The 26,040-nt window shown below is 37.9% G+C and overlaps 1 protein-coding gene across 13 annotated transcripts in view; it reads right to left on the bottom strand.

Moving 5' to 3' along the window:
* Window positions 1–844: 844 nt before the first annotated feature.
* The window catches only part of HEPACAM2 (HEPACAM family member 2), a gene marked incomplete at its 3' end in the record, with an annotated part of 61,026 nt that continues 35,830 nt past the window's right edge, over window positions 845–26,040 (bottom strand). For 4 of the 13 annotated variants that reach the window (XM_082693655.1, XM_082693656.1, XM_082693657.1 and 1 more), the window contains exons 5-10: window positions 21,148–21,273; window positions 21,034–21,058; window positions 20,905–20,942; window positions 19,538–19,611; window positions 16,190–16,299; window positions 845–1,271 (exon numbers count right to left, since the gene is read on the bottom strand). In XM_082693655.1, the coding sequence (XP_082549781.1) occupies window positions 1,259–1,271; window positions 16,190–16,299; window positions 19,538–19,611; window positions 20,905–20,942; window positions 21,034–21,058; window positions 21,148–21,273 (386 nt within the window). The other 9 variants (XM_082693662.1, XM_082693661.1, XM_082693660.1 and 6 more) reach the window with 8 other exon arrangements.

Raw genomic sequence — 26,040 nt, 5'->3', positions numbered from 1 at the left:
ATAAATTAATTAAGTGAATCTATGAAAGACCTCTTCCTCAGGTTAATCTTGTGGATCCCAATTCAGTGTTTCAATTCAATTTCAAATCAGTTTAGTTCAATTCACTTCAATGGCATAAACTTTTAGCCATAAGAAGCAAGACCCCAGTTCTTTTATATCTGTATTTATATCTATATTTATATTATATCTATATGTAAATACATATATTTATATCTATATATAAATACATATATTTATATCTCTATATATTATATCTATATTTATATAGTGAATATTTTATATTCACTAGCCCTCTGACTAACCTTGCAGTTGCCTTGGTAGTCAACAGCCCATCCTCTCTTGGTGACAGAAGCTTCTTTACTTCAGGTTTCACCCTTCTTCCTTCTTCTAGAGTCCAGTAGGAGAAATGGCCAGGCCATTAAAGCCAAATATCTATATATTCTGATGAAGAAAGAAAATTTCAGCAATGAAATTTTGTTTTATATATCTTATTGCTGTGCTCTGAATCTTGATGTCCTTCTGTCTTGAGCACAGTTCCTCTCAGGTGGCCAGAATGACATAGTTAATTCAGAATCCTCCATTTGGGGAGCCCTCCATGCCCAGAGGCAGCAGATGACACAAATATCCCCTATTCACACTTTCTGATTTCTACCTTTATGGGATCCAGTTTGGGAGCAGGGAGAAAAGAATTAAAGGCAGGAATGAAAACAAGGAGAAATGAAATCAGGGGGGAAAAAAAAAAAAAGGAAACCAGGAGGAAAGGGACAAAGAAAATGGAGAAAAAGAAAGGAAGGTAAATGAAAAAGACATAACAACGTTGAAGAAACGGAATTCCAGTCAAATAAATGATTTAGAGTGTTAGATTCTCCTTATGTGTTTTTATTTTTGTTATTGTAAACATATATATAAAGCAGTACAAATTTATGTAAAATAAAAAAGAAAAAAATGTAAGCCTCTCCATCCACTACTCTTTTCTTCTTTCCAATGGTTACTAACCATTCATAGTTTAGTATATTTCCTACTGAATATTCTCTTCACATAAAGAAATAAAATTTTTTATTCACATGAAGAACCATAGCATAAAACTAACCAGTGAAATATTGTTTTTCAGCTAATAATATGTACAGGACTTTCCCCCATGCATTACATATAGATTTATCTCTTGCCTTTTAATAGCCACAGAGTACCCAAACTCTGGTCAGGATTTACTTGGTCACATACTTGACAAGTGCTTGGGCTGGTTTCTTGTTCTCTTCCTTTAAGCAGATAATCTAAAAAGGAAAAAAATCCAAAAATATTCTAAAAATATTTGAACATTTTAATGACATAGTAAATTTTTGGCAACACTACAGTGTGTATGATTACTTATCAGTGCCTCCACTAAGTAGTGAGCATAAAAATGATAAAGGTACAACTGAGGTGACATGCTGAGTTCTCAAATGTGAAAACAAACCTTTTATGTCTAGTTCCTGCTTCAGTTATTTAAGCAAAGGCAGCAGTTTGGTTAAGATTTGGATCTGGGGGTGCCTGGGTGGCTCAGTGGATTAAAGCCTCTGCCTTCGGCTCAGGTCATGATCTTATGGTCCTGGGATTGAGCCCTGCATTGGGCTCTCCACTCAGTGGGGAGCCTGCTTCCCTTCCTCTCTGTCTCTACCTGCCTCTCTGCCTACTTGTGATCTCTGTCAAATAAATAAAATCTTAAAAAAAAATTGGATCTGATAGTATCTGTCTGTTAAGAAGATATAGATGTTTTTAGTAAGTTAATAAAATCATAGGCTATAGAATTTAAAGAAATTAAAGAGCTTGTTTGGTCCTACCCTATCACATTAGAGATTAGACAACTGTGACTAGGCACACACACACAAAAAAACAGTGGTTGGTTTTGCCTGGACATATCCAATAGTATTTTGCTGATATCATTTCTAGGTTTCATTTATTTATTTAAAATAAATTTCATCCATTGTCTTGCAGGCTTAAGTAGACATATGACAAGGGCTCCAACCAAGTTCTGTGGGTAGCGCTATGGGCCTACATAATAGTCTTGGGTATTTACTGGGGCGGTTGCCCAGCAGAGGTAATATTGGCCCTGATAATCTTAAAAAATAAACAGTAATTTTCTAGAAGGACAAGGAATATATCATGGAGGTTTTCCATGTACAGTCATTATATATCTTATCATGGGACATTTATTGAGAGATTTTTGAGAGTAGACAGCTTAAAACAATGCAGTTTTAAGTGACTATCTTTGTCTATCAACATCCAATTATGATTATTTGGCAGGTTAGTCTCTACTACTGAGGGCCTGAAGCTGCGAATCAGAACTCCCAGTTGCTAAATTTCTTAAAATGAAAAATCATAAAGTTAAAAAATTAAATTAAAAAAATATTAAGTTATATGTTAATTAGACTAATAAAATTTCACTAAAATAGAATTTAGACACTAGGGACAAAAATACATAGGATCATCCTCTTTCTTAGATATTTATGGATACACAATGATAAAATTTGTGTCTAATTTCTTTCTCTCACTGTCTTTTTAAAGTGTGCCCAGATTAACCTTAATGTTTCTTTCGAAGGCACCTGGGTGGCTCAGCCAGTTAAGTGTCTGCCTTCAGTTTAAATCATAATCCCAGGGGTGCCTGGATGGCTCAGTGGGTTAAAGCCTCTGCCTTCAGCTCAGATCATGATCCCAGGGTCCTGGGATCAAGCCCTGCATCAGGCTCTCTGCTCAGCAGGGAGCCTGCTTCCTCCTCTCTCTCTGTCTGCCTCTCTGCCTACTTGTGATCTCTGTCAAATAAATAAATAAAATCTTAAATCATAATCCCAGAGTCCTGGAATTGAGCCCTTTATCAGGCTCCCTGCTCAGGAGGGAGTTTGCTTCTCTCCCTCTGCCCCTGCTCCCTTGGCTTATGCCCTCTCTCTCTCTCTCAAATAAATAAAATCTTTTTTCAGAAACTTTCTTCCTGGAGCAAGATGGTGGAAAGGTAGGAGGCTCACTGGAAAGTGTTACTTTTAGTCAGGAATACAGCCAGAAAGGTGACTTTGCAAGGAGGAGGCCAGGGTGGGAAGCAAGATGACTGAGGAGTAGGAGACTGAAATATCAGGTCCCAGGAGTTCAGTTAGATAGTTATCAAACCATTTTGAACACCTACAAACTCAACAAGAGATAGAAGAGAAGAAGAACAGCAATTCTAGGAACAGAAAATCAACCACTTTCTGGAAGGTGAGATGTGCAGAAAAGTGAATCTGAGGTGATATATAGGAAGACAGATGGGGTGGGGGGGCTCCTGGCAAGTGAGGGAGCAGTCAAGCACAAAATCAGAACTTTTAGAAGTCTGCTCCACTGAGGGACTTTGCTCCAGGGCTAAGTGGGGTTGAAGCCCTCGCAGGGACAGTGTGGTCTCAGGACCCACAGGGTCACAAAAAGACCAGGGGTTTCTGAGTGTGGCAGACCTCCCAGGTATCAGAGCAGGGAAACTGCCTGCAGAGATGGAGCCGAAAAGTGGGCTCTCAGCTCAGAGTTACCTTAAACCGTGATCCAAAGCAAAGTCGGGCCACTGTTCTTCGAGCAGGGTCCCCACAAGTGGCAGATCCAGAAAGACCCCCTCTTTCCTCCTCTGGGAGGAGTGGCATGGGAGTGTGCTGCAGGAACCTTCTGGGTTTGGAGACTCCAAACGGGGCTGTGCACCAGAGATAGAAATGCTCAGTCACAGGCTGGGTGAGCTCTGAGTGTGGCTGGAGACCAGGGAGACAGGAGGGATTGACTAATTTTCTCTAAGGGTGCACTGAGGAGTGGGGCCCTGAACTCTCGGCTCCTAAGGGGCCAGCGACTGGGAGGCTGCCATTTTCATTCCCATCCTCTAATGCTCTATGGAAAGCGTTCAGGTAACAAAAGCTCCTGAGAGCAAACCCGAGCAGATTACTTAGCTTGGCCCCTGACAAGGGTGGTGCAATTCCACCTTGGGCAAAGACATTGGAGAATGACCACAACAGGCCCCTCCCCCAGAAGATCAGCAAGGACATCCAGCCAAGACCAAGTTCACATATCAATAAGAACTGCAGAACTCCAGAGCTAGGGAAAAGCAACACATAGACTTCATGGCTTTTTGGGGCACCTGTGTGGCTCAGTTGTTAAGTATCTGCCTTCAGCTTAGGTCATGATCCCAGGGTCCTGGGACCGAGCACCACATTGGTCTCCACACTCAGTGGGAAGCATGCTTCTCCCTCCCCCAACTCCCCCTGCTTGTGTTCCCTCTCTCATTGTGCCTCTCTCTGTCAAATAATAACTAAAATCTTAAAAAAAAAATTCATGGCTTTTTCCCCATGATTCTTTAGTCTTCCAAAATTAAATCTTTAAATTTTTTTTTCTTATTCTATTTTTAAAAATTTTCCTCTAACCTATTTTAACATAACTATTTTTTCTTATCAATACCTTTTTAAAAATCTTTTTAAAATTTTTCATTCTTATAGCGGCGCCTGGGTGGCTCAGTGGGTTAAGCCTCTGTCTTTGGCTTAAGTCATGGTCTCAGGGTCCTGGGGTTGAGCTCCACATTGGGCTCTCTGCTTGGTGGGGAGCCTGCTTCCCCCTCTCCCTCTGTGTCTCTGCCTACTTGTGATCTCTATCTGTCAAATAAATAAATAAATAATCTTTAAAAAGTTCTCATTGTTATATTCATATTTTATCCTTTCATTGTATTTATTTTTTGTATACATATAGGGTTTTTTTTCTTTAAAATTTTGGAATACAATTTCTTCTAATAGATCAAAATATACCCTAAATCCAGTGCATGGGTTTATTCTAGTCTCCAGCCTGATCACATTCTTTACTCTTTTTTTTCTCTTTTTTTCCACCAACTTCTTATGAATTACTTCTTTAGAATCTTTTTAAACTTTCATCTTTACAATCATATTCCATCCCTTCATCATGTTTACCCATATATATATTTTTTGCTTTAAAATATTAGGAAGTAGTTTTTTTCCAAAAGACCAAAATACACCCAAAATGAAGTGTGGCCCAGTTCTATTCACCAGTCACACACACACACACATATATATATATATATATATATATATATATATATATGTGTGTGTGTGTGTGTGTGTGTGTGTGTGTGTGTGTGTGTGTGTATCTCCCTCTTTTCCCCCCCTCTTCTTCTCCCCCTAGTTTTGGTCTCTTCTGATTTGGTGGAAAAACTCACCACACACAAAAAAGAACAAGAGGCAGTACCAATGGCTAGGGACAGTACCAATATGATAATCATCAGAATGATGATTATCAAGGTGCTAGCTGTGCTCGAAAAAAAGCATGGAAGATATCAGAGAATCCCTTTCTGGAGAAATAAAAGACTAAAATCAAACCTAGTTGAAATTTTAAAAGATATTAATGAGGTGCAATAAAAAATGGAGGCTCTTACTGCTAGGATAAATGAGGCAGAAGAGAGAATTAATGGTATAGAAGACCAAATGATGGAGTATAAAGAAGTTGAGCAAAAGAGAGACAAACAACTATTGGACCACGAGGGGAGAATTCGAGAGATAAGTGATACCATAAGATGAAAAAATATTAGAATAATTGGGACCCCAGAAGAAGAAAGAGAGAGGCAGAAGGTATATTGGAGCATATTACAGAGAAATTCCCTAATTTGGCAAAGGGAACAAGCATCAAAATCTAGAAGGCACTCAGAACCCCACTCAAAATCAATAAAAATAGGTCCATACCCTGTCATCTAATAGTAAAACTTACAAGTCTCAGTGGCAAAGAGAAAATCCTGAAAGCAGCTCAGGACAAGAGGGCTGTAACATTCAACAGTAGAAATATTAGATTGGCAGCAGACCTATCCACAGAGACCTGGCAGGCCAGAAAGGACTGGCATGATATATTCAGAGCACTAAACAAGAAAAATATACAGTTAAGAATACTATATCCAGGGGCACCTGGGTGGCTCAGTGGGTTAAAGCCTCTGCCTTCAGCTTGGGTCATGATCTCAGAGTCCTGGGATCGAGCCCCGCATGGGGCTCTCTGCTCAAGCGGGGAGCCTGCTTCCTCCTCTCTCTCTCTCTGCCTGCCTCTCTGCCTACTTGTGATCTCTGTCTGTCAAATAAATAAATAAAAATCTGAAAAAAAAGAATACTATATCCAGCTAGGCTGTCATTGAAAATAGAAGGAGAGATAGAAGCTTCCAGGACAAACAAAAACTAAAAGAATTTGCAAACACCAAACCAGCCCTACAGGAAATATTGAAAGGGGTCCTCTAAGCAAAGAGAGAGCCTAAAAGTAACAGACCAGACAGGAATAGAGACAATATACAGTAACAGTCACCTTACAGGCAGTACAATGGCTGTAATACCAATACTAATACTAAATTCATATCTTTCAATAGCTATCCTGAATGTAAATGGGCTAAATGCCTCAATCAAAAGACACAGGGTATCAGAATGGATTAAAAACAGAACAAAACAAAACAAAAAAAACAAGAACCAATGATATGCTGTCTACGAGAAACTCATTTTAGAACCAAAGACACCTCCAGATTTAAAGTTGAGGGGGTGGAAAACAATTTACCGTGCTGATGGACATCAAAAGAAAGTGGGGTGGCTATCCTTATATCAGATAAATTAGATTTTAAACCAAAGACTATAATGAGAGATGAGGAAGGAAACTATATCATATTTAAGGGTCTGTACAACAAGAAGACCTAACAATTTTAAATGTCTATGCTCCTAACATGGGAGCAGCCAATTATACAAACCAATTAATAACAGAATCAAAGAAACACATCAACAATAATACAATAATAGTAGGGGACTTTAACACCCCCTCACAGAAATGGACAGATCATCTAAGCAAAAGATCAACAAGGAAATAAAGGCCTTAAATGACACATTGGACCAGATGGACATCACAGATATATTTAGAACATTCCATCCCAAAACAACAGAATACACATTCTTCTCTAATGCATATGGAGCATTCTCCAGAATAGTTCACAAATCACAAAAGATCCTGGGTCACAAATCAGGTCTCTCTCTGCATATTTTCAGAGCACAATTCATTGAAACTAGAACTTGATCACAAGAGGAAAGTTGGAAAGAACTCAAATACATGAAGGCTAAAGAGCATCCTCCTAAACAATGAGTGGATCAACCAGGAAATTAAAGAATTAAAGAAGAATTTCAAAAATTCATGGAAACAAAAGAAAATGAAAACACAATTGTTCAAAATCTTTGGGACACAGCGAAGGTGGTCCTGAGAGGAAAGTATATAGCAATACAAGCCTTTCTCAAGAAACAAGAAATGTCTCAAGTAAAAAAAAGTTTCTTCCCAAGTTCTTTTGCTTAACCTTCCTTGGCTTCTCTTTAATTTCCTAAAGTTGGTCTTTCCAAGGGTGTTTCCCTCCTTGTTTGCTCTTGATCTCATCCTCTTGCATCCATTTCCATAAAAAACTTCAATTTTATTTGGATGTCTACTCTTCCTCCACCCAGCCATGTTCTTCTGGGAGTGTTGACTCCATCTCCAGGGGGTTAAATTCTGCATACTGTACCAATCTAATCTCGTACCTCTTGCCAGTAATTCCTTTAGGAGAGGTCATTTCACATAGCCAAGGAAAAACTACTGGAATTCTGGTGGAAGCTGCTGGGGAAAGTTTCTTTATGCATAAGAAAACGACCTAGGAAAAGGTGTTTTTTTCCCCATGTTCTGGATTTTGTGATGTCTAGATATAATTTCTGCAGCTGCTGTAGCCATCTGTAACCATGAGAGCAGAGTGGAGAAATGGAAGAGAACTTGGGTTCTTGATGATACCGTTGAGTCATTAAATGAACCAATCCTGGAGTCTACCTTGCATATGAACTTCCCGTCATTTGGGATAATAAATTATTCTAAGTCAGTTTTAGTCAGAGTTTTCTGTTATTTGCTGCCAAAGGCATTGTAAGTATATAAAAATGATTCAAATTTTATTTCTTAAACCCAGGCCTGTCCTCAAAGTTCTCATGTTGGATATGCAACTGTTTATCAGGCATTTCTATTTGGAATCCTACACTAGTCCTGACAAGTGATCTGTGAGCCATAAACTATTTTATAATAAGAATAAAATTTTGTAGTTACAGTCAGACCCTGATAACTTTTTTTATTAAACAAAATATTTTGATAGGATCTCAGTGAACTTCAAGAAAAATAGCTCCCAAAGTTCTCAAGTGCCCTGAGAATCAGTCTCAGAGGAACTTGGTTATTGGAAACACAGTAATTTATTTGCCTCCTATAAATGGAGTCTTCATTAAATATACAGAGGACAGGTAATCTAATTCAGTACAGTTCAAAAAACATTATTGTCTGTGTTCTAAAGTGCTTATGCTGGGATGGACGCCATATGGGACACTCAGAAAAGCATGCTATCATGGGGGTCTCTGAAGTCCCCACCTCCTGGGACAACTGCTTTATGTAGAATTGAAGGGACTACTCTGAAGCTTCAGAAACCTTCTCTCATTAACTCAAGGTGGAATTCTGCTGCAGGGAAGAAGCAATCTGCCAGTTCCTGCCCTATTGTATGACAAGCAATTGAGCTGTCATGTTCCCTAGGAGGATATTAAGTGAGAAGGTTCTCAGGCACAAAAAACAAATAACCTGTTTGCTGGAGGCCCAGTGGTATTTGAAATTAATGAAGCTCCTAAAAGTAGGGCTGACAGAAGAAAAATTGGTGTGAACTCCACTCCAGCGTGCCTTGTCCAGAGAAATCAATTGGTACATTGGAATAGACCTTGGCCTTGGAGCCAGAAGTGCAGTTTGGAGATCAGCTCTGTCACTCGTTGGTTTGATGATTTTCGGAGTCTTTTCACTTTCTGAGTCTCTATTCGTCTATAAAATGGGCATGCTTCCTCTAGCCCCAAGGTTCTTGTGAAGATCAAAGTCGTTAATGGTATGAAAATGTTGATAAACCACAAGGCTAACATGGTAATACCAATAAACACTACCTCGAAGATGAGAAGGAAGGAGAATAACAGTGTTAAATCCAGGTGCTACGTATGATTTCCACATCTTCTTATGAGAAAGAAAACTTTGCTTTCTTCCTGCCTCATGAAACTAAAGCATACACATTCATGTATACTGAAACATGAACTTTAGAGGAATATATAAGGACATAAAAATTCATAGGGTACACAGCAGTATAGGAACAGAAAATAAAACCTTTCTAAAAATAAGTTAAATCTTTATAATATATAAAGTATTACCCATATTCCATGTTCTATGTTATCACCCAATTTTATTATTTTAACAAAACTTTGTAAGATGCTATGATCTCATAAAACGGAGTGAGCACATGGACTATCTTTGAGGATATGTATGCAGTTTGTTTTCACTGAAATGGTCTTATTAACATGGAAGTGCACAAATGTCAGAAAAACAAGGGAAGCTGTTTTATTCACAAGTATTTTATTAATTTTTGTTTAAAACTCTATCAGTAGGATATATTCTTTAATGAACACTAGGAATACAATTCTATTCCAAGTTAGAAGCAATTAGTAGAAAGTTAGAAATTTTAACAACAGCTTAGCTAAGACTATGTTTAGTAATAAGGAAAGAACTTCAGGCTGGTTTTTAAAGATTAATTTGTTAATTAGGTAAACATCTGGATTTGGTCCATCACTTCCCTTGGAAACCTTGATTAATTTATGAGATTTTCATCCCCATATACTAAAAAAGCAGTGAGTCACCTGGTGTGACACCCCATTGACAGCTTTCACATTGCTCCCTTCAGCAATTCCTTGTTGCTTTGAGTGGAACCATGCTCTAAGAGAGTCTGTATATTTGTGTGTGAGAGAACAACACAAAAATGAGAGGAATTACAAGTGACTCAAAAGTGAGTTTGAGAAAATAAAAATATATGTTTGTATTTCCTTTGGTTTGTGGTAAGGAACTCTGGAGGGATACACAAAATCAGCCAAACCAAAACCGAATACAAACAGTTGTCTTGGCACATCATTCTTATAAGATTTTGATTGGGAAGCATGTGAATGTATTGTTACCCATGCAAGAAAAGGCTATGTAAGATGGTCCATGATTGAAAGAGTTCCAGGGTTGGGTCTTGGAAGGGGAACACAGAGACACAGCTGGAGCTCATGGGAGTTAATCTGGTCTCCCAGAGATGCAAGGACCTTAGGGAGGGAGGGAATTCAGGACTGAGGAAGGAGGGGAGGGGCAGATGGAACTTCCTTGAGTGGTGGCTGGGAAAGCTGACCTGCTCTTTTCCAACCCTGTGAGGGGATTGCAACCTTTTTTGGACTGACAGTTACAAATTGCATTTGGTTTAGAAGTCCCTCCTTAGACATCCACCTGTATATGTTGTGTGATCCTGGTGTAATAAAACAATACTTGGAGATGAAGGGGAATTCATCATACTGGTTATTAGCCTCATTTCTGCTTTCAATGTGCCTTTGTAAACTCTCATTGTTCCTTCATCCTGTTTTCTTTATCAACTTCATTTTGGGGGTATATTTTATCTTGTTACATTATGCATTTATATGAGCTCCCATAAATTCTTTCTGGAACTAGAAGGTATATGAAAGAATAAATGCATAACTAATCTAGGAAAATGTTAACAGGTTATTTCCGAGAGGCGAGAATACGAGTGATTTTATATTGTTTTTCTAGCCTTACTGAGATATAATTGATGTATAACATTGTGTAAGCTTAAGATGTGATTATTTGGTACATGTACATATTGGGAAATAATTTACCACAATAAGGTTAGTGAACACAACACATCCCATGACTGCAATTTTCTTTTTTGCTGTTGTGAGAATGTTTAAGATCTACTCTCTAAAGGTGTTTTAATTATCTTTTGGTCAGCTGTATGCATTTCCAAGTATATATGTATGTATATATATTATATATTTAGTAGTAATAGACAATAATTCCTTTTCTGATTATATATATAATCTATAGATGATATAATTAGATTATATAATCTATTACATATATATGTATATATACATGTATATGTATACACCAAGTTTATATATATATATATATATATATATATATATATATATATATATATATCTGCATTATATCAAATGCAAAAGAAAATGTTTGTGGTAGGACTGGTAGATTTCTCCAGCAGAAAAATATGAAAGGTGGTAGAGAAAGAAGACCAGAAAGGAGTTAAATTAGTCTAAACTTTCCTTTAACCATGTGCTTCTGTGAAAAGATGGGAAGTACAGTTTAAATACAGTGGTTCATTTGAAATAGTTTGAAAAAGAAATGTTCTTCTTTTGGTTTCTTTCTTATGTATTAAATAATAGGTCATGAGACATAGTTTAAAGTCAGTAAATATAGGTGTATATCTTTTTTTTTTTAAATAAAGATTTTATTCATTTATTTGACAGAGAGAGGTCATGAGTAGGCAGAGAGGCAGGCAGATGGGGCGGCGGCGGGGGAAAGCAGGCTCCCTGCTGAACAGAGAGCCCGATGCAGGGCTTGATGTAGGGCTCGATCCCAGGACCCCGGGACCGTGACCTGAGCCAAAGGCAGAGGCTTTAACCCACTGAGCCACCCAGGTGTCCCTGTATCTTCTTTTTTAATAGTTGGAGTGTTTGGGGGTGCCTGGGTGGCTCAGTGGGTTAAAGCTTCTGCCTTCAGCTCAGGTCATGATCCTTGGGTCCTTGGATCAAGCCCTGCATTAGGCTCTCTGTTCGGCAGGGAGCCTGCTTCCCCCGCCTCTCTCTGCCTGCCTCTCTGCCTACTTCCCATCTCTGTCTTTCAAATAAATAAATAAAACCTAAAAAAAAAAAAAAATAGTTGGAGTATTTGGATGTAATGTCATTTAAAGACCTGTTGTTGAATATTTGGGTTGTTTCTACCTTTATTTGGCTAAAATGAAATCTTGAAGTGTGGTACTGTCAGTTCAGAATGTTTGTAGCCAATGTCATTAAACACAAATATTCATCTATCATCTTCAAGATCTGCAACACTCAGATGACCATTCTGTGCCCACTCCCTGGGCCTCTTGTGTCCTGCACAGTTGCCTTGTGCTACTTCATACATCTGCTTCTCTCTAGGTCTCAGCCTACTTTTCCTTCACAGAGTTTCTGCAACCTGATCTTTGGTCATCTAGTTTTATCTGTTATCATTTATCCAGCAGTCTTAGCTAATGATGAGTGTGATCTGAATCAGTAATTTCACTTGGAGGTTGTAAAATGGTACTTTCTAATTCTACCATGGTCTCTTAACTGATTTTTTAAATACAGCAATATACAAGGAGGGAGACCTTTGCTAGAATCAGCAATTCAATCAAGTAAAAATTCCACGCCTGAAAAAAAATTAGCCATGCAAAAGGAAGATTCTTATTTTAGTAGTTCTCTATAATCTACACTTTAATTGCACACTGGCAAATAAGGATAAAAAAAATAACTGTACAATATTTTATGTAAAAATTTTCCCTATAAGACAAAGAGTCGAGGACATATATATGCAAAACCAAAATAATTTATTTGAATCCATCTTTCCTTGAACAAAAATAAAAAATTCAGCATGTCATTTCCTTCAGTGTTTTATGTCTTTTCAAAAAAGCCAATGGTAATTGACAGTCTAGAGAGCAATCTTGCTGTTGTGACAGCCACCCTTATTGTGTGGTACAAATACCAAGAAGGAAGTTTGGGAATAAAATTTTAAAAATTAGTACAATAATTTAATAGTAATGAGAATTAATAAAACAAAACCTGCTGGAAATTTTTACAAATATAAAGTTCCCACATTTGTAAATTAGATAGAATATGCAATGTTGATGAAAGTGAAAGTATAGATTAGAACTAATTGAGCTTTTTAGAGAGACTTGATATGAAAAGAATAATTGGAAAGTCCCTTCTTTTTCTTCCTCTTAGTCACTATGATAAAGACTGTCCACTATTTCCCTACCATCTTCCTCTACAGCACAATGCATTGTGCATATGCTGGAAAACCTTCAGTATAATTTTTATAAATGACTCTATTCTGCATTTGAAAGGAGTAATGAGCAAGAGGTATTGGGCTTGATTTCTTCACTGATTCCAGATGAATATACATTTCCACTGTTTTTCTTCAAAATGTTCCTTCATTATTTCACTCCAATGCACTGGTTTATGAATGCTCACCTGGCAAAGAGATGTTACAAGATATGTAAAATATTCTACAGAGTTCCAGTTCCATAGGTAGAAGAACCTTAAATTCTTTTATTCCTTTCAATACCTGCAAATAATAGAAATGTTTTGAACTAGTTCAAGAAAATTACATTTATAAACCGATAAGTGTAAGGAATAAGCAATCACTAAATTCTGCAGATAATTTCCTTTTGAAAGTAAAGGTTTACTCAAATATCCTGAATTTAAAGATACTAATTGCCAGTCAAGGATTCAAAACAAACTGCCAGGAGCATTTAGTGAGGTCAACAGATAGCATTTAAATAAATGTAGCTACAAGTTCAATATCCAAATAAGTAGCCTGAGTATTAAAACGTGAAAACAGGTCAACTTACCAATTTGTTAAACACCAGTCCAATTAGGTAACAGACACATGCACTAATGAAAACAACACTGTTAGAATAGTCTAAGAGCCAAAGAAAAGAATTTTGTTGGCTGTCTTTTCTATCTCAGAAGCAACTGTCAAACAGAGGTACAACAAAGCAGAAAGTTATTATTCTTTATCTACAGCTTGTACATTCACTATGGGAAGTGAGGAGGAGAGAAATTCACTAGCCACCTATAATACTGCATTAGTCATACAATTGACCTTTGAGTTTAACTGGACATAAAGAATAAAGCCATAGGCAATCAAGAGAGAAAAAATGGCCTCTACATGTTTAGGGAATATTTAATTATTGAGGAATATTTATTCTACCAAGTACCGCTAGTCTTAATTACAACAAGCAAACAAGAGCTCGCTAAACTATGGAATCCTTAAAAGACAGCCTTATTTAACCTCTATCCCTAGCAGATAATGTTCTGGAAATGTTTGTAGATTGACTGTAAATAAAATAAGTGTAAAAAGGAAAATTTTAAGAGATTTTAGAGAGAAGGGAACAGTCTTCCAGAGAGAGAAGGAAAAAGAAGGGAAGTTCAGAGAGGGCAGATATTGAAGAATGGAGGTAAAGAGAGAGTCCTTAGAAGACAAACACACAGAAGGGAAGCAAGGAAAGATGAGGAGGACAGGGAAGGAGGCGAGCCTAGGCAATGGAGCGAGAGGACGGGTGGTGTGAACTGGGGTTCTCAGGTTGCTGCCCCTCGAGGGAGCGTGTCCTCAAGAACAGTTTTGAATAGCCCTTTATATGCTTGAAAAAGAACATTTCTGCCTTATTTTCAACCTTCCAAGTTTATTTCTAAAATAAAGTTTTATATTCCCAAGAAACTCTAAAGATACTGCTCATGTCTGAAAGCAGTCTAGTTTCAGAGGGTGATTTTCTATTTTAACTTAGAGAATCACTTTTTTTTTTTTTTACATGCGAAACCAACCTGATCACTTTATTTTGTGTTCTGAAATTACAGCTGCCATATTCTATAGCTTTGTAAATAAATCAGCATTTCCTTTATTACTGGGAGCTTTAAAAGACAAACCAAGTTTTCATTTGGCTTGTTTACAGTCTAAATTAAAAAAAAAAAGATAATGCAGAATAAATGACATATAGAAAAACACATGAGCTTAAATAGGATAATATTCTTGATTGGGTATAATCTTAAAGTTGGGAAGCAGACATACTCTTAAAATTCTTTCTATTCCTTACATTTAACAACAACAACAAAAACAAATCCCTTAATTTTCTGCTCCAGAAGTAAAGAGAGTCAGGTATTATTTTAGAGAGGTATTTTCTTTTTTTTTTTAACTGTCATGGAATAATATTTCGCCATTGTGTTCTACTAGATTGATAATATAATTCTTTTAAGATTTTATTTATTTTTTTATTTGAGAGAGAATAGCATAAGGGAGAGAGGGGCAAAAGGGGAGGGAGAAGGACAAGCAGACTCTGAGGTGCTGAGCAGGAAGCCCTACCTGAGGCTCCTTCCCAGGACCCTGAGATCATGACCTGATATGAAATCAAGAGTAAGATGGTAAACTGACGCAGCCATCCAGGCGCCCCAATAATATAATTCTTTACAACATTTTTTCTTTTCTTTTCAGACCAGAAGTTCCTACCTCTGTCAGGGACTGCTCCTAATTTACCTGACTCCCTTTTCTCCAGGCTCCCTGGGTTAAGAAGAGATGCACTGATGGAGTCCTCTGAGGTGTCCTTAGCCATTAAATGAGTGCATATCTGCCCCCCCACCCCCCGCCAAGACTGGGTGCCCTCCCCCTAAGATGATTTCCCATGCAGTCATCCACTGCTAACTGTTATTTTTGGTATCTATCCAGAGGTGTGCATGAATTACTTCTCTAGAACTGTTTCTTTTGCCAGAGGGGAAGTTCCTGTGTGTGGTTATTGATGTTCTTTTCAAAGTCAATAAATGACAAATAAAGAAATGATGGAAGATGATTTGTGGCAGTTATGCCCGCAGGCAGCTATAGCACAAAAGAGGGAAGTTCATTTCATTATTTCAAAAGGCTGTAGGCTTAGTTTCTCCACGGTGGGGAAGGGAGGGCAACTCCTTAGTGTCAGGCCTGAGCTTAACCGGTAAGTAGTTTCCCGGCTTTGGCCTCAGCTCAGATTTTATCCTCTCTGGCTGGGAGGCCAGTCCTTGCTGTGATTCTGTTCACTTAGAGTAGACTTTGAATCTGTTAAGAGGTTGGATATTTGATGGTGATGGTGACCGTGCTGTGCGTGTTTTGTGGGTTTTTTTTTTTTTCCTCCTGGTCCTATTCCCAGTGACAGATCATTGGCTCTAAAATCACCACAGTCATGGGAAAATCATCAAGATAACCAAGATGATCAGGCTTGAGAACTGGCCTGAAAATCTCTTTCATATCCAGACTCACTGGGGGGTAAATACTAGATTGCAGAGCTCTGCATCTTGTCCACTGGCCCAAGTGCACGACCCTGGAAGATACTTGTGTTTGTCTATTTTTTCCCCTAGAATTATTTTCCATTGGGGAAGTGTGTTCAAATGTACAGAAGCTACAATTTTCTGTTTTGGTATTTTTCTTCTGAGCCTTTCAATAAATTCTGGGGAAAGCTGGGGCTGAATACTTAGCCCCTCCACAATAGTATCACCAAATGCAAGTTCATACTTACTCTGGACAGTCCTGCTGTTGGGCAGGGATGTGCTGAATGACTTCATAAATTGTACTGTGCAAATCTTGTCCTGATACACCATCGGAGGCTGAAACAGACCTACTTGGCATCTAGAAAATATGGCACATTAAAAACAATTAGCAGAGTAGTAAAGAGTATGTCTACTCTATTGAATAGTTGAAAACAACTGGAAGTAGTAATGATTAGAGAATTAGATCTGTTTATCTTCCCTACAATGTCCATTTCTCCTCGCTACAGTTTCCTGCACTTACCCTATGGTAGTTTATGTGGCAGCATAGCTATGAAGTCAGAAGAGAAAAAGCTTGCCAATGCTATCACTTTTTTTTTCTTCAGTTAAGAAAAAATCTGGCAGTACTGTAAAGAAAATATAATAGAAAGAAGAAAATAGCAAAAGAGAAGATACCAGGACAGCTTAGAATCAGAGAGCATATACGATTATCTTTTATATTACATCTCAATTAGCTTTTTGACACTGTTTGCCAATTATATGTGCAAGGATGGTTGAAAAGAAAGAATAATATATAGACAAAAGCCCTCATCACACTGCAAGTTAATATAGACAGTCCCAAGAAATACAGAACACACAAAGGGAGATGTTTGGTTTGAATTCAGTCATGGGCTCTAACTAAAGGCTTGGAAGAATGTGGGAAGCACGGCAGTATATTTCTGCCTGGTAAACAACAGGTATTTTACTGAAACTGGCATTCATGTTTTATTAACTCCTCCTTCCTTTTATCTGATGATTTTCTTCTTGTAAACACTGCCTTCCAGTTAATCAGCTGAAATCTGGTTCCCCTCCTCATCCCAAGCTCTTCCAATTTTCAACACACTTCCAACGGATCACTTTCAGTCCTTTGTATTTATAGAGCATCGCCTAGAGGACTCTTTGCCCTTGATAAATCATCTGAAGAATATGTTATCTCATTCCAATTTAATCTGCTACATTGTATTGGAACACCTTAGGCTTGTGTTTTCTTTGGAAACAGTTTCCATTCCACTTGCTAAAGTTCTCATGTGCAGCCTTATGATTCATCCTAACATTTTTGTGTCAAGGAGATTTTGGTTTAGAGTTTGTACAGTTGACCCTTGAACAAACCTGGATTGAACTGCACAGGTCCACTTATACATGGATATTTTTCAATAAATGCAGGACAATACTGTAAATGTGCTTTCTCTTCCTTATGCTTTTCTTAGCATTTTCTTTTCTCTAGCTTACTTTATTATAAGAATACAATATATAATACAAATATACATTAATTGTTCATGTTACTGGTAAGACTTTTGGTCAATAGTAGGCTATTGTAGTTAAGTTTTGGGGGAGTCAAAAGTTATAGGCAGATTTTTAACTGGGTAGCCTTGGCATCCCTAACTCCCACGTTGTTCCAGGGTCAAGTGTACTTGAGATCAACTCTTGAGTTTCTTTGGTATGGGGGTGTTCAGGAGCTATGACAAGAGCAAACTCTAGGTAATAACTAACTTATTCACCTAAGTTCATATCAGAGCTGGCAACAAGTAATAAATTTGTTCATTTCATGCCATTGTTTTCTGTCCAATTCCCCAAAGAGGTACTAAATGGACAGCAAAAAGTACAGCAACTAGACAGAGGAGGAAGATTCCACGTGTTCATGTACCACAAGCTGAGAGATGATTCTTATTTTTAAAACTCAGAAGTTAGTTATTTAATTTATTTTCTTTCTTAACTTCAACTTTGAGATCTTGGCTTTATTATTATTTTTCCTTTTCTTCTCAAAGCCACTGCATTTGGCTGCTAATCTTCACACATAATTGTCATGCTGGCTTCTCCTAGTGCAGGTTCTCCTACACAGGTCCTGCTCCACATCCTTTTCCTTCTGTTGTTGGTGTTGATTTCTTACTTCTTCCCCGTGAAGAATCTTAGCTGATTCCTCAGGAGTTTTCAGCTTAGAAGATGGGCATGGCTCCAAACTGAGTTATTCTACTTATGACAGAAATAAGTAGGACTTCTGATATGTAATCAGAGCACTCATTTCTCTGCCCCAAGTTCTTGAGGATTATAGCATTTTGAACACACAGGTTCCTCCCAGTAACATCTTGAAACTGGGTACTAATTAATCACAAGGTTAAATTTAAAGTTTCTTACATAGATCTCACTCCTTTCTCATGAATTCCTAGGAATAAAAACTGCATTATTTTAAATAAAGAAATTCTTGGCTTCAACAACTCCATTCCAAATCTTACCAGTTCTTCAGTTTCCTTCTCTCCCACTTAAAAGCCACACCTGAGAGGGGGCTTTCTGTTGTGGGTAGAAGCTGTTTGAAATAATTAATCTACAAATATTTGTTTTTGTCTTTTTCACTGTAGAAGTGAAAGGTGAGCCAGTGCTGTTTGAGACTGAATAGGGCAGTGCTAAGCATTGATGGTGGTGTTACCAACGTGCTCTCAGGAGGAGGAAATCCAATCAGTCTCCCTCTATTACTCACATAGCATTTGTGCAAAGTCTGTGGCTAAGAAGATTACTGTATGAACCTTACTCATTGGTAGAACTCACTGAATAGGTGAGGTAACCAATCCCTAATGACAAATAGTTCTTTAAAAAAAAAAAAAAAAGGAAATAAAAAGGCCCTAAAGCAAGTAGTGTGTTTATGGCCCCTTCCCTAAATGAACTATCTTAGGGAGGAAAGGCAGCAGAGGTGACTGTCCCTACAGAGATCTATAAAAATTCTAATGACCTGATGAGCTCAGAGAACATTCTTTAGGTCTGTTAAACAAAACAGATTGTTTTAAAGACCTTGTCTTTGCAAACTGAAAAATGTTTCAGATGGTGTAAAGGCCCCCCTTCTCAGGTCTCAAGCACCTTGAGGATGACAAATAAAGATGTGTACTTGCATACTTTGGGTTTATATGGTACCTTTCTACTGAAGAGCATAAGAGTATGATTAAGGGTATGATCAATTGTCTATGCAAGCTATGAGGGGAAGGGAAGGGAAAGTGAGGAACAGAAAGGGCTAATCAGTGAAGTGACAGGCTGTAGCCATCAAGGGGATGCAGAATGATTTAAATCAGGGTCCCCTGGTCCCCTATCTGTTCAGTTCTCTTAATTTCAACCTAGTTAGTTCTCTCTTTGCTGAGCTTACCAGGTAAAAAAATGTTTACGGATTAGTGTAACTTCCTAATTCGTGTTAGCCTTACTTATAAAGGCCAAGAAAGATGCTTTATTTAGCTCCTCAGATCTGGTGACATCATTCACTACAGAGCAAGTGAACTCTGCTGAGAGTAGCACAGCACTGCCCAAGTGCTTAACTGAAGGCCGCTTACACCTCTGGTTAATCAGCCACTAGGAAAACCAACCCTGGGAACACCAGAAGCATCTGGAAAAGCAACAAATTCATATATTCCGAAGTCATCCAGAGCATCTTCATGGCCTGAAATGTAAAACAAATACTACTTACAAATCAAATGTCTCAAACTACTATTGTAGCTTTTTTTTTAAGGCTTTGTAAAACTTATCTTTATTGTTGCTTCAAGTGGTATGAGTATCAAACCAATTTAAGGTTTCCTAATCCCCTACAGTCATATTGCCATTAAGCAGTGTTAGAAATCACTCCTTCCGAAGCTGAGAATTGAAATTGACTTGGGACAATTATTCTTAAAGCCTGATGTGGGAACGGCGTATTCTATATGCAAATGAACGCATGTGGGCAGGCTTGTTCCTTGTAACTCTCAGTTACCAAAGAGCATACCGAGGTTTTTCATCCTGGGAGTCACAGCATCTCTTAACTACACATAATATGTACTGTACCCTGCCAGATCTAAAACAGATACCATCAGAACTAATAAGAATATGTAATTAAATACAGCTGCCCATGGGTCCAAAATATAATACAAGGCAATATCGAAATCACCCAAACTGTCATCTGTAAAATGATGGGAGTGGAGTGGTTGGGAGGAAGGAGATGGTCTCTGGGGCTTGGTAAGAGGAAGCAGACCCACATTCACGAAGCATCCAGGCATATTAGGCACTCCACCCACAACATTGTATTTAATTCTCACAGCAACCTCGGTGTGTGTGTTTGGCTAGGGGAGGTAGTTATTATCTTTATTATATAGATGAGGAAGCTGAGGTCAGGAAAAATTAGTTTTCTCAAGGTGACATTGGGGAAAAGTAGCATATAGGGCACTGAAACCCAGCTCCATGTGACCCCCAGTCCTGAGTTAAAGCCCCATTGTTAGCTTAACAACAACTCTGTAGGGAGTCCCTAGTGAATGTCAGTGAGGGACACTGCTGGGGACAAAGCAGCAGCAAAACTGTCAAAGCTCCCCTTTCCTCTCCTCCCTGGGCTGGCACTGCCCACATTGTATCTGCTTTAGGAATGAATAAATTGAGAGGGTCCTGGACATTTTCAAAATAATACAAGGATCAATGGATTAGGATTCAAAAGAACTCAGTGATGGTGGGCAAGTGACTTAATCTCCAAGCTTTGGTTCTCTTGCCTGTAAAACGGAGTTGAGTGCCTTTATAGACTTGCATGACTTAGATAAAACCAATATACTTTGTAGAGTGAAGGCAATATTCAAAGGTAAGATACTGTATTATATCAATATTAGATTACATGAATTCTCTTTTATCAAAGTACATTATATGTAATAATTAATATCAACAATATTAATTTATATACATTAACACTGATATTAGTCTCTTTCAGCATGGCTATTACCTGAAAATGTTTGAGCTTTCCTGTATTCTGTTTCTGGCCTGAAAAGACAAATGGGCATTTCTGTCAGTGAAAATAATTGAGGAAAAAGCATTCAGGAAAAAATTATTTTTGTAGAAACATATGCATTACCTGCCTTCTAGCTTCTGTTTTATAACTAAAACCAAAAGAAAAAAAAACATAATAAGGTACTTTTTAGTACACATATAAAACAATTTGTAAATTTCCTTTCTAATTTTAACCCACCTTTGTAGGGTTGATATTTTTTCCACAGGAAGAGAAGACACATGGATATAATCAAAAAGAGTGATATTCCAGTTATACTTGCTAAGGGAGACAATGATCTCCCTTTTTGTGCAAGCTTCTCCAGTCCTAAATAAAAAGACATATTTTAATATTTTTATTAAAGATCAATAATAAATTACTATAGAGTTTGATTTGTTTATGCTTTATCTGGGGACATTACTGGACTATATATTATATATTATTTCTTTTGTGTGTGTGTATGTTTGTGTGTGGAGACAGAGAGAGAGAGAGGGAGACAGGGTGTTAGCAAGCGAGAATGAGAAAGTCCAAGCAGAAGGAATGCACTTATTAGAAAACACAGCCATTTGACCACAATGGCCCAAACTCTCTAAGGATATTTGTGGTTGGGAATGTGGTAAGCTACCCGGGATAATACTAATGTGTTGTACTAGAGGTAGCAAATAGCTTACGTCTTACTTTCCAACAGTGGTCACTGTGTTCACTGCCATTAACTTACATCTGTTTGATCTCATTGTATAAAACATCCCCAGTTGTTGAGTTGTTCTTTCCTTCCACCTCACTCATTCAGTATAATTCAGGTACGCGGAATTTCCAGGCAGGTAATACGTTATTAAAGTACCAGAGGGGAGGTGTTTATTTCAAACACACTCCACTAATTTTTTTTTTAAAAGATTTTATTTATTTATTTGACAGAGAGCGATCACAAGTAAGCAGAGAGGCAGGCAGAGAGAGGAGGAAGCAGGCTCCCCGCGGAGCAGAGAGCCCGATGCAGGGCTCGATCCCAGGACTCTGGGATCATGACTTGAGCCAAAGGCAGAGGTTTTAACCCACTGAGCCACCCAGGCGCCCCCACTCCACTAATTTTTGACCAACAAAGAAATTTTAATTCCTAAAATGGAATATGTGTGATTGTCAATAAAATATTTGAAGTCCCACATTGTAACTAGAATTCACTTTGCTTTACAAGTCATTTCTTTTAATATTCCTATATATTTTACTCATATATTTTATTAGAATTCCTATAATATTCCTATATAATTTTTCAGTTTTGTTAGTTTAATAATCCATAAAGCAAGTCAAGTACTAAAAAAAAAAAAAAAAACCAAAAAAACCCAAACTGCTCTTTGCTGTGCAGACTTTTCTGAACCAGGTCTCCCGGGGATGTGGGGAGCCCCCCACAGCAGCCCTGCCACTGCCACTTCAAGGCCCAAGACCCACAAATAACAAGGGGAAGCCCAGTCCTCCAGGGGAGGAAGTTCAGCTGGGCAGACAGGGCTGATGATATGCCAGAGGGGGCCCAGGAATCCCTCTGACAGAAAGTCCAAGTCTCAGAAGGTGGAAGGTGGCCTGCTGGTGGGCGGTCAAGGGGCAGTGGGGGTCAGGTGGGGTCAGGGCCAGTGGCAGCCCTGTGAACTATATAAAATATGGGGTAATAGCTAACATTTGCCTAGTGCTTATAATACATCAAACTCTGTTCTAAGACTGTATGATATATATAACCCATTGAATGTTTGCAGCAATCAATAAGGAAGTATTATTATCATCTTACAGACGAGGAAGCTGAGCCTTGCCCAAGGTCACTCAGCTAATAAGTGGGCAGAGGCCACATGTGGCCCAGGCTCTCGATACTTTGTGCTGCCTCCCTTTGATGTTATTTTTTTTTTTAGAAGATTTTATTTATTTACTTGAGAGAGAGAGAGAGAGAGCAAGAGAGATAGCACACAAGTCCGTGGGAGGGACAGAGAGAGAGAGAGAGGGAAAAGTAGGCTCCAGGCTGAACAGGGACCCTGGGATCAGGACCTAAGCCTAAGCTGAAGGCAGTTGCTTAACTGACTAAGCCACCCAGTGCCCCCCTTTGATGCTATTTAAAACCAACAAATGGCTACCTTAACACCTCTTTTAGACTATATATTTAGTCACAGAGTTAATCTATATAGTGGGAAGTAGTTGTGACCTGCAGCTACTGTGAGTAATAGATGTCTTCCATAAATCATGTGAATCAGGTATTCATTTGGAAATGAATTGTGGAAGTTTCCTGTCCCAGTCCAGCTTTATGTGGGAGTGAATGTCATGGGATATTTCTTCCATCTTGGAGTGGTGAAAAAAGCCTGGATAAACCTGGGTACAGTAAAGAACTTGGTGGCCACCCAGCTCTGCAATAAATATCCAGGTGGTACTGTGTTGTCTTCCCCAATAAAGGCTCTGCTGAGGTCTCTAGCAACAAAGATAGGGAAAAAAACCTTAGTATTCCCTTCTTTTACTGTGGCTGTATACATATTCTCATGGCTATCTAGAACACTTCCATCTTTTAATCTTCCCAGAATCTTCACATGATATAATATAGATCAGACATGACAAATTACAGTTAAAATGTCATGGGAATCATATTATCTCTTCTAATGTTCTCATACAATGCTGTTCACATATTCCCCTTAAGTCCTTAAGAGTTAAGCAAGGTTGTTTTTGCATTATCAAAAATATTTACTATCTCTGATGGGAAGTTTATAAATTTCTGATACATATTCAGAGAACTGTATTCTTTTTTTTTTTTTTTTAAGATTTTATTTATTTATTTGACAGAGATTGCAAGTAGGCAGAGAGGCAGAGAGGAAGAGAAGCAGGTTCCCTGCTGAGCAGAAAGCCCAATGCAGGTCTTGATCCCAAGACCCTGAGATCATGACCTGAGACAAAGGCAGAGACTTTAACCCACTGAGCCCCAGGCACCTCCAGAGAACTGTATTCTTAAAATGTCCTTTCTGTGGGATGACTATACTGGTGCAGTATTTATTGCTTTTTTTCCCCTCTTTTTAAGATTTTACTTATTTATTTGACAGAGAAAGAGCTCACAAGTAGGCAGAGAGAGAAAGGGAAGCAGGCTCCCCACTGAGCAGAGAGCCCAATGCGGGGCTCGATCCCAGGGCCCTGAGATCATGACCTGAGCCTAAGGCAGAGGCTTAACCCACTGAGCCACCCAGGTACCCCGCATTTATTGCTTTTAAACACATTTTAAATTAAACTCAAACTTTGGGTGGAAGAAATAAATGCAGCGCAAATTGGTTTAAAATGAATAAGAATAGTGATTTTGGGTTCTAGATCTCCACTAGAATATCAAGAAACTTATTAGAAAGATTATTTTTCCTTCTTTTCTTTGTTAAAAATTTATCCACTGTTGGAAAGCTGACCTTTTAGCTTAAACTACTTTTGCATTTGGGTGATCTCTTTGTGAGGTTTAAGCCTTTCTTCAGATACTCCACTACTACCTGAAGGGTTTGTTCTTTCTAAAGAGCTGGGCATCACTGGGTGAGCCATTTGACTCTGACGGCCTTGATTCTCACACTAGTGAAATGAGGAGGTTAGAGTGAGAGGCCTTTTAGTTCTCTTTCTTCTCTAACATTCTAGAATTTGAGGCAGCCAGAGAGTTTGACATGAAGTAATACTTCTTATCTTAAAAAATGTGTCTAGGGGCACCTGGGTGGCTCAGTGGGTTAAAGCCGCTGCCTTCGGCTCAGGTCATGATCTCAGGGTCCTGGGATTGAGCCCCACATCGGGCTCTCTGCTTGGCGGGGAGCCTGCTCCCTCCCTCTCTCTCTCTCTCCCCACCTGCTTCTCTACCTACTTGTGATCTCTGTCTGTCAAATAAATAAATAAAATCTTAAAACAAAACAAAAAATGCGTCTAATTCTTATCTAGTTTGCCTAATACTAGTAGAGCTATATCAGCTTTCTTTTGGCTATTTGTATAGTTTATCTGTTCATCCTTTTATTTTCAATCTTTCAGTATCCTTACATATAAGATGTATATAAGAATCAAATTGTATTTTTTTGCATCAAATAGTATTTTTTTAATCCAATTTGATAATATTTGTCTTTTGGTTGGGATACTTAGTACATTAGCATTTAATGGAATTACTAATAAATTTGATTTAGTTGACAATCATCATGTTTTCTATATTTCCTCTACTTTTATCTCTCTTGTTTTAATTTGGATTAATCAGGATTTCATTTTATTCCTCTTTTCTTCTCTAGCTACTCATTAGTTGTACATTTTTCTCTGTCTCTTAGACTTCGAGGATTAAAAAAAATTAATCAAAATTAATACTTTTACTGCTTGCCACTTCCTCTGGCTTCCACAATACAAAAGTAAGTTCCATATTAAAGATGAGAAAGCTAAGACTTCAGGATACAAAGTTGAACTCAATAATGTTTGACTATAATTCTATGTTCTTTCCACCACTTCCACCTGATCATTATGTAAGAAACAGAAGTCTTTCCACTCACTAAGCCCAAATCTACTCAGTTCTACCAACTGAAATTACAACAAATAAATAAAATCTTTTTCTGCACAATGCCTTCTCAGTTGTTTATTGAAACTCTCATATCTCCCCTGAGAATTCTCTTCTTCAGATTTAACATCCCCAGATGGGTTATTGTTCTTTGTGTGACTGATTTCCACATTCTCTACTGTCCTAGAGTTAGAATTTTGGAAACCCAACAAAAGCTAATCTATTTTACTTCTAAAATAAAATTCAGAAGGACCCATACTCTGGTGTGGTTGTCAATAAGATAAAGGCAAATAGAATACTCTCTTGAAACACCACTAGAGATAGAAAAGCAATGCAATAAAGAAGAAATACTAAATAACAGAATGGCATAATTTAAGATAGAGTATATGATTTGGACACCACTTTTAGCAAATAAATATCCAATATTAAAATAAAAACTAGCCAATTTTCAGATATGCACACTTAAATGTATAAGCATTATATGTATATAAAACAAAATGTACATTTGTTTCCCACTTATTTGCTACAGATATAGCATATCAGTAATAATGTAAATAATTAAAAAAAATTAAAGTAACATTTACTAGGTA

This window comes from Mustela nivalis (genome assembly GCF_964662115.1).
Source record: "Mustela nivalis genome assembly, chromosome: 12".
Taxonomy (NCBI): Eukaryota; Metazoa; Chordata; class Mammalia; order Carnivora; family Mustelidae; genus Mustela; species Mustela nivalis.
Note: the sequence above shows the minus strand (reverse complement) of the source record. Positions and strands in the feature narration are given on the sequence as shown.